General features: G+C 36.2%; 2 protein-coding genes across 4 annotated transcripts; one reads left to right on the top strand and one right to left on the bottom strand.

Moving 5' to 3' along the window:
- Positions 1–1,281: 1,281 nt before the first annotated feature.
- On the bottom strand, positions 1,282–3,447 carry LOC142547491 (large ribosomal subunit protein eL38z/eL38y). Of its 3 annotated transcripts, none has more exons than XM_075655817.1 (3): positions 3,324–3,447; positions 2,031–2,214; positions 1,282–1,446 (listed from the first exon to the last, which is right to left on the bottom strand). In XM_075655817.1, exons 1-3 carry the CDS (start codon positions 3,324–3,326, stop codon positions 1,424–1,426), a joined length of 210 nt encoding a protein of 69 aa, XP_075511932.1. In that variant the 5' UTR covers positions 3,327–3,447; the 3' UTR covers positions 1,282–1,423. The 3 variants fall into 3 exon arrangements, with proteins under 3 accessions (XP_075511932.1, XP_075511931.1, XP_075511930.1); XM_075655816.1 differs by having other exon boundaries at positions 3,297–3,327; XM_075655815.1 differs by lacking the exon at positions 3,324–3,447 and adding an exon at positions 3,038–3,103.
- Positions 3,448–6,138: 2,691 nt separating this feature from the next.
- Positions 6,139–9,231, top strand: LOC142544374 (uncharacterized). The gene is made up of 2 exons (XM_075651429.1): positions 6,139–7,959; positions 9,151–9,231. Exons 1-2 carry the CDS (start codon positions 6,139–6,141, stop codon positions 9,229–9,231), a joined length of 1,902 nt encoding a protein of 633 aa, XP_075507544.1.
- The last annotated feature ends 8,740 nt before the right edge of the window (positions 9,232–17,971 follow it).

Here is a 17,971-nt window from a genome sequence, read left to right as displayed (position 1 = left end):
TTTATTATAGTATTTTTCTATGAATTTGATGTCAATGTATAATTAAAGTAATTAAATTTAAATTTAAAAGTAAAATTGAAATAATAAATACCTTAACTAAGTACTCTATTAATAATCATATTAAACTAACGTAGAAAATAATTTAAAGAACCTCATGAACATGACAAATTATAAAACAAACAAAATGGTAAAATAATAATCCTATTAAACTAACGTAGAAAATAATTTAAAGAACCTCATGAACATGATATAAAACAAATAAAATGGTAAAATAGTAAGTTTACAAATGAAAATCATATATTTATAAAAGTAAAATAGATGTAATATTATTATTATTTTTAAATATGTAAATTAAATTAAATTTAAAAGTAAAATCAAATTAATAATTATATTGATTGAATTAAGTAGACTATTAATGATCATATTAAATTAACATAGAAAATTACTTAAAGAACATCATAAACATAACAAATTGTAAATAAATTAAAGGGTAAAATAGTAAGCTCACAATTCAAACTCATATATTTATAATAGTATTAGATATTAGATATTAGATATATGGGACGTTGATTTTTATTTAACCAACAAGCTCACCGACACGTAAATTGGCGATATGTTGTATTTACCATTAAATGGAACAAAGGATAAAACCATTTATTAAATAAAAGTGACTGAGTCGAAATTTATGTTGGGAGTAATATTCTCATCTTACCCAAGTTCGTTCGCAACGTAAATTATTCCATAAAGCCTTGCATCAACTATACTTCCTTCTCCCATATACGTATATATGCTTCATCGACGATTTGGTTCGATTTTAAATAAAATTTCCTGGTTCATCGACGATTTGGTTCGATTTTAAATAAAATTTCGAATATCATATCAGTGTTACAATCAGACTATGAATTTCAGTACGATATAATTCAGACAGTTAATTTTAAGTATAAAGACGAGAGATAATATAATTTGAGAATTGACATTCGATAGTTTACAAAACAGATATCAAATAAACTGTATTATTTTTAAATATAAGGATTTTTTATATAATTTTGTCTATAATAAAAAATCCAAATAAAATATATATATATAAAAAACATTTTCGTGTAGTCTAAAGTTTTGAAAAAATTAGTGAGATATTATAGTTAAAAATAAATTTCAAATTTAATAAAACATATTTTTACCAAATGAAAACAGATTAATTTATACTTGGGAGATGTAATTGATTACAGAAAATAACATTGGACATATCTTCCAACCAAAAAAATAAAAATAAAACAGGAACAGATAAATCATCGAAGCCCTGCAAATTGATTTTAGTACAGATTAAATTCAATTAGGAAACGGTCTTTAAACCAAATATTCGACATAAATTTAAGCAAAAATACGTTTTGAAAACGCTACACCATTCCATTGGCAAATCCTAAGCTCACAGGTCTTGCACAGCCAAACCTGAAACAAATCAAACAAATATTAGTTACCACAAAGTTTTCTGCATTAAATTACAGGCAAAATGAAGGAAAATATAATTCAAAGATCTTGGATAAAAATATCAAGGCTTAAAAAGAAACAAATTATTAATCTCCACCATTAATAAGTGCTTTTTAACAAGCAAAATTAATGTCCACATACAATAGTGCAAGAGTTTTTCAGGAAAAAAATACTTTTAGGGACCTTCTCTGAAACCTGTGGAACAAGTGATTTATCAAACTAGTTAAACAGATCGGTATGTTTTAAAAAAGTGCTTTTAGCAAAACTGATTTTAAGAAGATGACTTCTTTATCCAAACATATTTCTAAATGTTTCCAAACTTTTAACAATTTAAGCTGTTCTTTTCAATCATATTAGTCGATTTGAAGTTCCCTAAAACTGTAATGTTTGAAATTTTGGGACATGTAAATTTGAACCCATTTATCGGATCACTGAATCCTTCGATCAAAAGATAACTTCATTGACTCCAAACTACTTTTGGAACAAGACATGATATGAAAAAGACATTAATGAAGTAAAACAGGGATGATGTGAAGTCAACAAACCTGGCGGAAGAGATTGCTTCAATTTGTCCGCTTTCTCGAGATCAAAGACACACAGAGTGTACAGGTACTTTGAGCACCTAACTTTGAACTTCACAACATCTTTACTCTTCTTAATCTTCACAGATCGCGCATCTTTCCTTCTAGCTGTCAGAAGGAAGTCTTTGATCTCGTGAATCTGCTTCGGCTGTAGATGATATCACAAAACCAAAACAAGGTGTTTAAACAAAATTCTGGCAAAAAAATGAGATAGATAGCATCCACTGCACCAGAGGTTCAGAAAGGTGGTTTTGGGGGCCGGGGGGGGGGGGGGGGGTGTGGGGGCGATATTATCAAAAAGATTGAGCATCCAGCTCATTTAAAAAAATTAGATAGACACAATTCCACCAACTGAACATAAGAAACTTGGCAGACACACCATGAACGCTTGCCGTAACTCTGGTTTTTATTACTTCAAGATAAAGATGAAATTCTACCAAATACTAAAGGACTTTCCCCGCAACTACCCGCAAAGTTATGTACACTACTAAGTAAAAAGAACGTAAAAAAATGAATGCTCAAACAATTATCCAGTAATTTCACTAGCAACAATGTCTTTATTTGTGACAATCTTACAACCTAATGATCTAGATATCAAATACATGGGATGGAAAAAATCAGTTTCAAAATGGGGAACTAACAAATGACCACTGTCCAAAAACCAAAAATACAACTTCCGGAAACACAGAAGAATAAAACAATCAAACACATAACATGCAAATTTCACATCAGAGCAAGCAAATCTCGGTGGGACTAATATAGAGTCATTGCATTTAACACTTAAATTCAATTCAATGAAACCGTCGGCAACATTAAGAAACTAAGAACATAGACATCTTCTTCTATTACCCTAAAATGACTTAAAGAATACTGTATCATACTTGCAGTGTCAAAGCAACATTAAAAATCGAACCTAGAAACCAACCAACGAGAAGCCAGTTGAAACCAAATCATAGAAAACAACTGCCCACCATTAAAGACCTTACGAAAACAAGCTTTTCTTCGCGCCAACGAGTCTTCATATACAGAAAAACAGATATATACCGCAAAAGGGACATGAATAATACCTTTTCCTAGTATTAAAAAAGATAAAATAAGCAACAAAATCAAAGACGTCGAAGGCAAAAAAAAAACAAAATCTGAGCTCCAAAACATACGGAATCATCGAAAACACAAGATCTTAGTTAGTTCCTAGAAACAATGACGGATCAAACTACAAATGCAAAGCACCAAAGTTCGGAGAGAAGCAAAGAGTACCATTTTTGCGGCTGTCTTGCTGATGCAGAAAACCCTAAATTTCAAAGAGGTTTATAGGCCAGAAGAACTAGACCATAATTGGGCTATGTGAGGACCAATTATCCAACTGGACTATATGTATGCGTATGGGTTTTCCCAATTCTAATCCATTCTGAATTGGGCTTCCATTATTATATAGCCCAATATGAATATTTGCAGTGTGTATTGGGATGAAATCATTGTTAAATTTTTTAATAATTTAGCAAAGTGTAGTACGATTTGGAATATCAAGTGTAACAGAAGATTTCGTCTCGTGTATATTGTCAAGTGACTGTATTTTAATCATATTGAATGCCAATTAGAGCTGCTTTTGAATGTTTCAATAGCTATTGTCTTATTTGTATTTCAAACAATCACATGAACTTAAAAAAGAAAATTAATTATACATGAATATGGAATGTGAATCCATTAATAACATGACATATGTATTATAAATGTATTATAATTCTTTAAACTTATTATATCTCATTTTTATATCATGAAATATTTGGTAGCAATACTTGCCAAAAAATATTTTCAAAAAAATTAAAAAGAAAAAAAAAACAATTTCGACATCAAGAAAGCGACGCTTATAAAATGCTCACAATAACTATTATGAAACAATCTCATAAATCAATTTTGTGAGAAATATCTCCAATTTGACTCGATCCATAAAAAATATTGATTTTTATGTCAAAAATATTTTTTTTATATCTCCAATTTGAATCGATCCATAAAAAATATTGATTTTTATGTCAAATTTTAAATATAAATCATAACAATCCGTCTCACGGATATAGATATGTGAGACCGTATAATAAGAGATGGATTTAATCTAAGATGTTTTATATAAATTATTCCCAATACCCAAATCCACAAACACATTAAGAAGTCCCTTTTGGACCTCAACTCATATTCTTGATAATATTGTATGGGGGAACGAATTTTAAATTGATCTTTCGGACATTTCATCAAAAGGGCTACCCCACGCACAGTGTTGTCGTGGGAGGAAAAGAAATGGGAGAAGTGGAATAAACCCAATAATTTATTTGTAATTTTTTAAATGATATATACGTATATATTGGATTTTTTTTTCCAACGACCATGTCCAATTGCCAAGGAAATTATTCATTTGGATGACGTTATGCTACATGTCGAATCCATAATTTCCTTATGTAATGATGATTACGATGAATCTGAAATACATCTGAGACAGATTCAATCTATTTTCAAATCAAATCCTCTCATTCTTGTTCTCAAGTGACATCACATACAATATTAATCTAATAATAAAAATCCAGAAGGGGAAGATTTAAATGCGATGCTTCCACGTCATTTGTATTTTCCATTGTCCGAGTTTCCCATTTCAAGAATGTGTAAAAAAAGGACTTGTCTTGCTGACCCTGCTCTAACCCTCTGGTCTCTATTGCACAAAAGGTTTCTAAACGAGTGTTTGCAAAAGATTATGTTTGTGAAAATTCGATTAAATTTATAGGCTACGGTGAAATGAGAAAAGAGTATAAATGGATAGTGTTTGAAATTAAAAGCCGAAAACCGAAATTTTTTAAAAATAACGTGTTTGGTAAATAAGTGATTCTCTCCTTAAAAAATTACAAAAAATCCCTTTTTGAAAATGGAAGTGACAAGCAGAGACGGATGTATTCTAGGGCTGTACTGGGCTGTAACCCAGCCCACTTTTTTAATAATTTAGCGACGGTTTTCAAAAACCGTCGCTAATATTTGCGACGGTTTTAGTAAAACCGCCGCCGATCTGGATCGGCGACGGTTTTAATTGCACCGTCGCTACTAGTGACGGTTTATTCAAACAGTCGCTAATAACAGTCGCTATTAATAATAGTTGTTTCAAAAACCGTCGTACATCAATGTCTTAGTCCAATCAAGTCCCGTCCATTTACAAGGATGAGACCAAATTTATCCTCTGATCCGCCCCACCTCAATTCTACAAAATTTCTCTCCCAAGTCCCAAGCCTTTAGCGACAGAATAGAATTGCGGACTCCCGAAGAAATCGAATTGCTCATCGGCAAGGCAACAATCCAGGTAAGAATCGGCTATACATTTTTTATTTTGTTTTTTATAGCTTCTCTGTGTGTGATTTGTGGTTTCTTGATTGTTTGTTGTTGAGTTGTTGAGTGACTATTACTTGTTTATTTGGTTAATAATTATTTTATTCTTGTTTAGGATTATAAATTGAACTATTTCAAAATGGAATATCAATCTGCTGCAAAGAAAGGAAAAACATTGATATCATCTTTCTTTAAGAAGAGAGATCGTCAAGCTAGTGAAGATACTTCAATTCCTACGGTCCTTACAATGCAACATCAATCCAGTGAAAGTCTTCTATTTCCCAATATCCAAATTCCTTCATGTTCCTCTCCTAGAGACGATCATCAGTCTTCGTCTACTTTTATTGAACGAGATCCAGGAAAAAGAAAACAGATATGTGAATATCATGTTAATGTACGAGATGAGATAAGACGTTCATATCTAAATATGGGGCCTTATCAACCAGATATGTTGGAGTATCCAGGTACAAAATTTGGAAGCCAGAATCGTCGTTTTCAGAAAAAATGGTTTCAGAAATTTTATTGGTTGGAGTATTCGCCTTCAACAAATAAGGCATATTGTTTTTATTGTTTTCTTTTCCTGAATGATGTTAATTCATCTAATATCTCGGCATTAGTAAATAAAGGATTTGACAATTGGAAAAGGGTAAACCAAGGAAAAACAGGTGCTTTTCTTGCCCATATTGGTTCTGCAGCTTCTTCACCTCATACTATGTGTGAGAGAAGGGCTGAAAATTTGATGAGGCCCTCACAACATATTGATAAAGTGATGCATGCACAATCTAAAGAGGAAAAAGAGAAAAATCGTCTGCGTTTGAGCACCTCAATTGTAGCTGTTCGTTGGCTAGCACTTCAAGGTTGTGCTTTTAGAGGTAACGATGAATCTCTATCTTCATCTAATCGTGGAAATTTTCTTGAATTGGTGAAGGCTTTTGCAAAAATGAATATAGAAATTGATGAAGTTGTGCTTGAGAATGCTCCAAAAAATGCCCAATATATCGCTCCAGAAATTCAGAAAGAGATTTTACATATTATGGCCAATAGAGTACGACAGATGGTTCGTGAAGAAGTTGGAGATAAATACTTCTGTATTCTTGTTGATGAAGCCCGAGATATATCTAAACGAGAGCAAATGGCCATTATATTGAGGTTTGTGAACAATCATGGGATTTTGACAGAAAGATTTTTTGCCATCAAAAGTGTTAGTGACACTACCTCAATGAATTTGAAAAATGAGATATCAAATGTTCTTGTTCATCATGATCTCCATGTTAAGAAAATCAGAGGCCAAGGATATGATGGTGCTAGCAATATGCGTGGAGCGTGGAATGGACTTCAAGCATTATTTCTCAAAGATTGTCCCTATGCATACTATGTCCACTGTTTTGCACATCGTTTACAACTGACATTGGTTTCTGCAGCTAAGGATGTTAGTATTATTTGGGAATTCTTTTCTCATTTGGACAATATTGTTAATATTGTCACTTCTTCTACTAAGCGCATTGCTGAATTACATACTGCACAGAGAAATGAAATTGAGTATATGTTGTCAATTGGAGAACGTGATTCTGGAAGTGGTGCAAACCAGATTGGTAATTTGCAACAAGCAGGAGCTACTCGTTGGAGTTCTCACTATGATTCGGTAAAAAGCTTGATAGGTATGTACACTGCAACTTGCAAAGTTTTTGAAGTTCTCAGTGATTATTCTCCAAATGGAAGAGTTAAGGCTGAAGTTCGGGGGATTTACAGAAACATGGCAAGCTTTGAATTTGTGTTTATTTTGCACTTAATGCATAAAATTATGAGAACAACAGATACTCTTTGTCAAATTCTTCAAAGAAAATCTCAAGACATTTTGACTGCTATCACATTTGTCACTACTACCAAAACTTGCCTTCAAGAATTTAGAGAATGTGGGTGGAATGAATTTCTTCAGGAAGTTAAAGTTTTTTGCTCAAGAAATGAAATTGATGTACCTGACCTTGATTGTCTATATAAGATTGGACGTTCCTGTCGGCAAACTACAATAGAACATCATTACCACTTTGATGTTTTTAATGCAGCAATAGATTTCATTTTGATGGAGTTAAATACTCGGTTCAATGAGTCATCGGTGGAACTTCTTTCTCTTAGTACAACTTTAGATCCTAAAAATTCATTTGACTCATTTAACAGTGATGATATTTGCAAGCTTGCGAAGAAGTTTTATCCTGGAGATTTCACAGATCAAGAAATTGTTGCTTTGGAGTATGAATTGATACATTATAAACTTGATGTGATGCAGAATTTAAAGGTTTCTACACTTGTTGAGTTGTGTCAGCAATTGACCGAGAGTGGACGGTCAAGTGTTTATGTTATGTTGACTAGATTGATTCATCTTGTTTTGACATTACCTGTGTCAACTGCCACTACTGAGCGGGCTTTTTCAGCAATGAAGCATGTGAAGACGGCACTTCGCAATAAAATAGAGGATGACTTTCTTGCCGATTGTTTGACACTCTATATTGAACGAGATTTAGCTAAACATATTGATGTAAATTCTATTATTGATGAATTTTATGTTTTAAAATCTCGTAGGGCACAACTTCGTTGAACGATATAATGTAAATTTTTTTTTAATAATATTTAACTTATCATATTGACTTCAAGCCCCCCCAACTTTTATTCCTGGATCCGTCCCTGGTGACAAGATGTGTATATGAATTCCATGCATATATACTTTTTCCACAAAATGACATCATGCAAATCCATCCGCTGTGATATAAATTTTCAAACAATAATATTTGTCAACAAACATTCATTAAACAAAAACGATATCCTAAGTTGATGACTTCAAATCATGGAGATGCCTGCGAAGTTTCCTTGAGTTTCTTGACATCTATAAATATCTTCGTATGTGCTAATTAATCCAGTAGTGGAATATTGGTATCCAATGCCTGAAAGTGCAATGAGCTCGTCTCTTCGAACAAGCTTCAGCCGACTTATGAATTCTGCTTCAGTACTCATGAGGCAAAGATCCTTCACTTCCCAGCTCAATGCAGCACTTGTTCCTATAAAATCCTGCATTTTCTACTTCGTTCGTAGCAGATCAGTTTCTCCATTCAATCAAACAGTAGGCTTCATGATCACCACGATCCTGGTTTTCCTGCAATTGAAGTACCTAACCAATGACAACAAAACTCCTTTTACAACCCATCCTTACACTATGGGAGTTGCCGTTTTCTCCGCTTTCATGTACTATTTAGCGTGTTCATTGCATCTACAATACTCCTTGCGCCGATTTTCTGTTTTATCTCACAACTGTATGGTGTGGTTTGGGAACATTTCAGTTGCATCTCTGGTGTCAATTTTCTTTCCAGACTGGGTTAGGCCTTTTCTGTATGTAGCGTTTGCCTTGATATCAGCAAGTGAGTTTCTGCAGAAACTTTTAGTGGAGGAAACTGGCGGAGCATTTTGGGTGCAACGAAGACGCATACGCCGGTTCTGGGACGAGTTAGGATTAGGAAGACTCTGTTCGTCGGAAAGAGCACATACACTTCCCATATAAGTAAATCCAAGAGTAGCCAATTCTTTTGTTTTGCATAATACCTGCTTATAATATTGCTGGAAGGATAGGAAAATATGCAAGAAAACAAGTCAATTCTTGAACTTGTTATGTCAGTTGTATGGCTCTTTGGATCTTGTATTTCTTTGTATGGTTAATTTCACTTGTAATAATCGACAGGCTTTGGAGTCACATGATGAATCTGTCTGCACGGACTTATCTGACGAAAGAAGGCCAAAAAACGATATCTGTGGTTTTTAATTTTATTCCATTTCATGCACGATAAAACTAAAGAGTAGGTCTCTTGTGAGATGGTCTCACGAATCTTTATCCGTAAGATATATCAATCCTACCGATATTCACAATAAAAAGTAATAATCTTAATTTAAAAAGTAATGTTTTTTTCGTCGATGACCCAAATAAGAGATCTGTCTCACAAAAATACGACCCGTGAAACCGTCTCACACAAGTTTTTGTCAAAACTAAATTACAAGTAACTTTCTTTGAAATTTTTATAAATGGTATCAAATAATAACGATATTCTTAATTGGGAAACCAGTACGAAATTTCGATTTCCTTTGCATATATAGCATTAATTCATTGAAGTTTCAACCTTTACTCAGAAATATAAAATAAAAAAAAGAAAAAAAAAAAAGAAAAAAGAGAAAGAGAACGAAACTAGCTAGACCACTTGCAACGGCAATTATTTTCTAATATACGTGTAGACAATATAATATTATAATTAAACTGTTTGAGTTAATGATAAAATCGTCTATAAAATTTGGATTTAAGTTTTTATGACTATAAAAGTAAACTAATTCAGCTAAATTGTATTAATCCATACAGCTTAATGGAACTGACAAAAATGGATAACTAAATTGAACTGATCTGAATCAAGAAGCGATCCGACAAGGATAAAACAAAAATATATTGATATGATGATACTCAACAGTTCAAGACGTATTAAGCTGAATCATACTAGTCTAGAACATTTGTGCTGATCATTAGACTGATCCGAAGACAGTCTCTGAGTGCAACAATAATTTATATACATCTTATCTGATCTGATTATAAGTTATTCACTTTGTATTTTGAACTATTTTCGTACTTATTTGACTTGTTTATCTCATTACTTAACTTGATTGGAAAATTAATTTGAGCTGCTCACGCGATTTAAATTTGCATTAATCATAAAGAATTTTAAAAAAATTTATTCACCTTATAAACTTCTTTTCAATCCTAATTTCGTCCTCTACAATTATCAATTGCCTTATAATATTTTTATTAGAACAAATAAATATCTTCGTATTTTCCGGAATAGTAGATAATTGGACATGAGAATATACACATACACATATATAGTTTTTATACGCTGCACACATATTGTGTACACTTATATTAGCAACGATGATGTGACGCTCACCTATTAGATGCACAATTTTTCTATGTACGATCACATCCAATATGTGAGTGACAACTACTCGAAGCCTACATAAGTGTACACAGTAGGTGTATAACATATCAAAACTATATATATATATATATATATACACACACACACTCCAAAATATGTAAAATGCGCTCAGTTTTCATTTTCTCTCACAAACAATAATACCCTTAAATACAATTCATAAAATATAAGGACAAATATATTTGCTCTCAAAGTTACCTATTTATTTTGTTCCAAAAATATATATCCTCTATGAAATATCATTTTAATTAAAAAACATTAAGTATAGCCAGTAGTTTTGTTCATAAATATAATTATCAAATATATAACTAAAACTTAAAATCCTTTATATATACTGTTCAAATTTATAGAAAATGTGCAAATATGAATTTCCCCTTATGTTAATTAAATTAAATTATGAATTTTGTGACTTCCTTCTATGTTATTTCTTTTCTATCATCATCATCAATAGTAAATAAAATCCACTAAACTAATTGATATCATCACTATTTTTTTTAATAATATTATAAAACAATAAAAATACCATAATACGTTTATTATCATTATTAAATGTTGTATTTTTAAAATATATTTAAATTCTCAATATGGGATTAAAATTAATCTTATTTATAAGATTATCATGAGGTGATAAAATCAATAATGCTGAGATTCGGCTTTATAGCCCAGTGGTAATGATCTCATCCAGGGTAATCCGTAGATGTAGGTTCGATCCCCCTCCCCACAATCTAATAAAAAAAAAAGAATTCGATCATGCTCGCGCGATAACATCCTCACGAGAGGTTGTTGTGGCTCCTTGAAATACCACTCGATTTCGATCAATCCATAGACAGCAGCAAATCAAAATAAAATTTTTCAAACTCATTTTCGTGACCATTATTCCCAAGTCAAATGAATAGATCACCAAAACGGCCACCTGGGAAACGATTTAAGGATGGGCCAAAGATCAGTGATCACCCACACTTTGCGAGACAGTTTGCACGTCCAGAATGCATGAGTGATGTCCTCTGAGTGAGATCTACATTTCGGACAATATACCTCTACATGTCTAACTAGATTAGCTCGAACTAGTAACACATTGATTGCCTAAAAATGTGACCATAATTTTGAGAAAACGAAATCAAGCATAAATATGCTATTTGATCTTATTTGAAAGTATGGAATATGATCATGTTTCCTATGAAAACACCTGGCTAAGGCAATCAAACAAGAACTTAACAGCATGCTTTATTTTTCAACATCTTTACTTATAGTTTCAAGACACCCTTTCCTCTTCCATCAAGTATTGTTTAATATACAATGCCCGGAGATGCGACAGCGATCTCGTCTCCTCTCAGAAGCATCACACAATTTGTGAATTCTATTTCAGTGAGGCCAACATTCTTTACTTTCAGTGCCATTAGCACTTATGTTTTTTCCCAGTTCAATGGGACAACCGTTTCCATACTGTCGAGTTTTGAGAGCAGAAATAGTTAAGGGAACGTTGTATAAAGTTGGGGGAATATGTGTGTGATGTGTAAATATGAAAAGGTTATGTGATACTCACGGGAAATTTAGGGTCCGATTCCGGCAAGAGTCACTAGTACAGATGCAGGGTTTTGAAATTGTCCTGAGCCTAAAATCACAAAGAAGACCATTAGAAGGGGGCCAGGAGGGTGTCCTGACGTAGCCCCTCCGACGCTCAAGTCAGTGACTGAGGATATGAGTGAAGAGCAGCTAAGGGTGCTGCTGAAAACAATATAGTGAATGAATCAAATGAACACTTAAACCTGTTATTTATAGGAGAGTATTTGGGCCCTTGATGGGCCTTTCTTCCATTTGGGCTTGGGATGGGCCAGGGATAGTGGGCCCATCCATAGGGTATCACCAGTCTCCCCCTCACGAGTCGAACTAAATCGCAGGTTCGAAGTTCGATTAGTTATGCTGTCCTTGGGTTACCAGTGTGAGTTGTGCATTTTCTTCCAGCCATCTGTCAGTCTCCAAAAATTTGGAAATAAATCAAAGCGCAATCCTGCTGCGAAGGGAAATATATCAAATCAAATCGAAATCTTGCCCTGAATGGTAAGATTTTGTCTGAGCTCTCCTATAAATAACAGTCATCTCCTCACTTCATTATCACTTCTCTTCCACAAAATTTCCTACTCTCTTCAGTTGCTAGTTCTCTCCCGTACGTAAACCCTAGTGCTGCTTCCCCATCGCTTCGCCCTAGCCCGCGCCGGCCGCACCTTACCCACGCCTTGCCCGAGCCGAGCATAGCCCCCCTCTCCCGAGCCGACCACAGCCCCCCTCGCCCGAGCCACGCCTCGCCTGAGCCTGCGCGCAACGCGCCAAGCCCTCGCCGAGCTCGCCCAAGCGCGCCTCACCTTCTCTCGTGCTCGCCTGCCTGCCGCACGCTCGCCTCACGCTCGCCCATCGCGCCACGCCTCGCCTAGCCACACGGCCCTCGCCAGCTCGCCGAGCGCGCCTCGCCCCAGCGCGCCTACTCGCCCTCGCCGAGCGCGTCTCGCTACAGCATGCCTGCTCGCCCCCGCGCGCCTCTCCTCATGCTCGCCCAGCACGCCAGCTCGCCCTTGCCGAGCCCGCTGAGCGCGCCTCGTCCCCGCGCGCCTCTCCTCACGCTCGCCCGGCACGCCAGCTCGCCTGCCCGAGCTCCAGCTCGCCTCACGCCGAACGTTTGCACAGCTGCCTGCCGCTCGCCTAGCGCCCGCCCCATGCTCGCACGAGCGCCCTGCTCGCCTCTCGCCGCCCCTCCTCACGCTCGCCCGAGCACCCCACTCGCCATGCTCGCCCCTGCCACGCTGTGCTCGTGCGTCCGCCACGTTCTTGCGGTCCTATTTACTGAGTATTTTTCTACGTCTTACCCGGGTCAGTTCTCACCTTTACTTGTTTGATTATTCTTCTTCTTCCGATTCCGATTCCGAGTCTAGTTCCTCGAGTGGTTCCGAGAGGTTTAGCAGGTCTAGCGAGTCTAGCGAATCTAGCCAGAGTAAGACTTCCCTAGCTGATCCTGAATTTACCTTGATTCTCATGAGGAGCAAGTCACCACTCATAGCCGTCCTGGTAAGGAAGTTCGCCATGTGATCCAACAGATGAACATATCTGAAGCAGATAACTTATGGTACGGTCATTTGTCATCCCATATCCCTCCTAGTAGCGAGTCAAAACTTAGGGCTTTGTGGCACATTCCTCCCTCCCATGAGATCATCATTCCTACCTCTAAGGACCGACCCTATCTAGCTCCCAAGGGCTACTACACCTTCTTTCAGCACCACCTTGATGTCGGTCTTCGTTTTCCCTTGTGCGATTTCTTCCAAGAATTGAGCAAGTACTATCAGGTGCACCTAGGTCTGCTCACTCCCAATGCTGTCCGCTTGACTGTCCCTCAACATTTTTCTCTCGCTCCTGGCAAGTGGCCTTCTCTTTAGCGAACATAGATTCTTGGTTCCTCTTCATAGCCTCATTACTGTCCGAGTGATTAATTGACCCAACTGCTCCAGGGTCAAGTTCCCCACATTTTCATTAAGACGGGGTTGCTCGACCCTGGTCTCTTGACGAGGTTGTTTAGGTCTCGTCTCCTGACTGAGTTGTTACTGCCTCGCCTCATCATGAGACTGTTCGGGTCCCCTCTGAGGATGCAATGATGCTGAGTTAACTCTTCTACTCCCTCTCCTCCGTACCATCTCTACGTCTCAACTCAAATCTTCCCACAGACGGCGTCAAGTGATACTCACGGGAAATTTAGGGTCCGATTCCGGCAAGAGTCACTAGTACAGATGCAGGGTTTTGAAATTATCCTGATCCTGAAATCACAAAGAAGACCGTTAGAAGGGGGCCAGCAGGGTGTCCTGGCGTAGCCCCTCCGATGCTCAAGTCAGTGACTGAGGATATGAGTGAAGAGCAGCTAAGGGTACTGCTGAAAACAATATAGTGAATGAATCAAATGAACACTCAAACCTGTCATTTATAGGAGAATATCTGGGCCCTTGATGGGCCTGTATTCTATTTGGGCTTGGGATGGGCTTGGGATAGTGGGCTCATCCATGGGGTATCATTATGGAAGAGAAGTAAAGAAGATTTTCAGAACAAGTTTTATTCCTTCAATTACAAGAGTTATACAAGTGATCTCCTAGCTTAATCCATGATCCTCTCGCTCCCTAAACTCTCATTGAAGTTTCTGAGTTCACTATTGCGTACAAATCACAAGCCTTTGATAAAACAAAGATTGAGGATAAACTAACTAAAATTAAATAACTTTCTAGCCAATTACAAACTAACCCACTACTACATCAAAAACTAACTTTTTACTGATTCAACTCTTGAATATTTGGAATGACTCCACAAATCTCCTCCTTCATTCCTAAATTCAAGAGCCTTCTATCCTTGTCCTTTGCAGACAATCCATACAATATTGCAGTGGATATAACCTTAGTGAACATATTATCCTTCGGACTGTCTTGAGTCCTAATCTTTGATATGTATAATTCCCTTCTTTCATTGTTCTCTTTGATGAAGTGTAGTTTCACATCCACATGCTTATTCCTCTCACGAATCATTTGATTTCTGGACAAGTGAATAGCACTTGGACTATTATAATAGATTTCCCACTTGTTCTGTTCAATCACGAGCTCCCTTAATAATCCGTTGATCCATAAGGCTTCTTTTACTGCTTCAGTCAATGATATGAACCCAACTTCAGTTGTGGAGTGTTGATATTGTTAGTATAATATAATATTATATTTAAAATTTCTATATTTAAAGTTTATATTCATGTGTAATCTAGAATAGATTAGGTTCTATAAATATTAGTGGTTGTATTTGAAGAATTCAAGATTAATAAAATATTTTCATTCTCTGTCAGTCTACTGAATTACATGGTACGCGAGACCAGGTTCTGATAATAACTTGATATCTGAAGATTACAATTGTGAAGATGGCGTACTTCGACGAATCAAAATCCAAAGATTCCGCTGTATCTAGCATTCCTGCTGTCCCGGCCAGTGACTGCACAACCCCGCAAATTACGAGTCACATGATCTGCATGACGAATCTCAGAAAAAATATGGGAAAACCTTGGTGTGGGAAATGCCAAAGACACTACCACATAGAGGCCAATTTCTGGAAAATATATGGAAAACCAGCGAATTGGGTGCCAAAAAGATTTAAATCAACAAAAAATGGAAGAATCCACCTGCCACCAGTAATTTTGATGCAGAAAGTAAAGCCTCAACTGCAATACTGACCAAGGAACCAATTGAGAAACTATGTCAGCTTCTTTCTAATACAACTTCATCTAGCTCAAACACGGCAAACAAAGGTACCACATTTGCAGCATTAAGTGATCCTACTACCAAAGGTGAGGCTTGGATTATTAATTTTGGGCCATCAGATCAAATGAAGAGTAATGAAAAATTGTTTATACCATATAACCCATGTCCAGGTAATCACAAAATGTTGTTGCAGGCATAGGCGCCATTCAAATAAATCATTTACTTACTCTCAAAGATGTACTGCATGTACCTAAACAAGCATACGATTTACTTCTATTAGTAAGATCACTAAAGATTGGATTGCCATCATTTATATGTATTTTTTGTTGGGAAATTATACCGAAGCGATGCCGACCACGATGATAATATAGTACCCGAATTGCGGAATAAAATAACCAACAAGAACACAAAGATATACGTGGTTCACCCAATATAGGCTACGTCCACGGAGCACTGCAACTTTTATAACCGGCAGAAATATTACAACAAGTGTATATACCAATAACTAAATATCTCACAATCCCAAACCCGAGTATACCGAGAAAATAATTTCTCTAACTCACACAAGAGAATTCCCGCACTCAAGAAAAAAATACACTCTTTTTTTATGCACTCTCTTTTTATCAAAGCCGAAAAACTTTTGATTTTGGGATACAATAACTGAAAGAATTGAGCTCTATTTATAACTAATTCCCTACTGCAACTTTTGTAAACATTCGATGTGGGATATGTGATTTAATATTATTTTATTTAATGTGGGCCCCACCCCATTAAATAAATCTTACCTAACAATTCTCCCACTTGAAGACTTGATTTCAATCATGTCTTCACACCATCAGTGCAGCAACTCATACCTCCTTTGTTAGTCTAGGAGACCAACAGAAGTCAAACATAACTTCAGTTTTTCAATAATAACAGCCTTCGTGAGCATGTCAGCTGGATTCTTGCTTCCATGAATCTTCTCAAGCTTCAAGACTCCATTCACCCGATCTCTAAGGATCCCCATTCCAAGGTTGTTGTGCAGCACCCAAATCCTTCAAAGCAAATTCCTTTGATAACTCTTTCTCGAGTCTATCAATCTCCTCCAGACAAGCTCCTGCTATCAACATATCATTTACATATATCAGTAGTATGATATAATAACCATCAAGCTTCACATAACAACAGTGATCAGCCTGATACTTCAGAAAACCATCATTATTCATTACACCATCAAACTTCTTGTACCACTGTATTGAAGCTTGTTTGAGACCATACAAGCTCTTCTGAAGTTTGCACACCATTTTCTCTTTTTCTCGTACTTCAAATCCCTGTAATTGATTCATTTCTTCATCTAGCTTACCATGAAAAAACGTCGTCTTTACATCTAACTGTTTCAGATGTAGTTAACTTTACCACCAGAGAGAAAATATCAGTGTAACTAATGACTTCTTTTTCACCTTTTACAACAAGTATTTCTTTGTACCGCTTGCTACCGTCATATTCTAACTGGTACTCCACTTGCAATGTAAAACCTTTTTACCTTCAGGAAGTTCTGACAACTCTCACATGTGATTGGATGACAGTGAATCTATCACATCTTCCATGGTTAACTCCCACTGTTTAAAGGTCTCATAAACATCCGATTTATTTTTCACAAAATAAACCCAAAATTTCCTGCTCGAATCGTCAAGAGTAGTGCCATAATATCCTGAGTGATCTTCAAGGGATGTCACATGAGATGGTCCACATACATCAGTATGTACCAGTTCCAAATCCGCCAATTTCGGTTCTCTAACCTCTTTTCAAAAGCTCACATTTTTCTGCTTTCCAAAAAATACAGCTTCACACAGCTTGTGTTCAACGATATTTAATTCCGATAGCTTTCCGTTTGAAACAAGCATTTTCATTCCCTTCTCACTCGTATCCCCAAGCCTACTATGCCATAGACTTGAATTAGCTCCAGCATCCACATCCGCTAATTTATTTCTCAAACTGTAAGTCATATAAAGTGTTCCAGTTTTCTTTCCTCGAGCAACAATCATGGCTCCCTTTTTCACTTTCCAAGAACCATCACCAAAGGTCACCTTATGACCTTCGTCGTCAAGCTGTCCCACTGAAATCAGATTGTATGTCAACTTTGGTACATGCCTTACTTTTCTGATTTTCCAAACAGATCTGTTTGTCATCTTCATCTGGATATCACCCATACCAATTATTTCCAAAGGATTTCCATCAGCCAGGAAAACTTTTCCGTAATATCCCGTAATGTAATTATCGAATACAT

The sequence above is a fragment of the Primulina tabacum genome, chromosome 5 (assembly GCF_025594145.1).
Source record: "Primulina tabacum isolate GXHZ01 chromosome 5, ASM2559414v2, whole genome shotgun sequence".
In the NCBI taxonomy this organism is placed as follows: Eukaryota; Viridiplantae; Streptophyta; class Magnoliopsida; order Lamiales; family Gesneriaceae; genus Primulina; species Primulina tabacum.
Note: the sequence above shows the minus strand (reverse complement) of the source record. Positions and strands in the feature narration are given on the sequence as shown.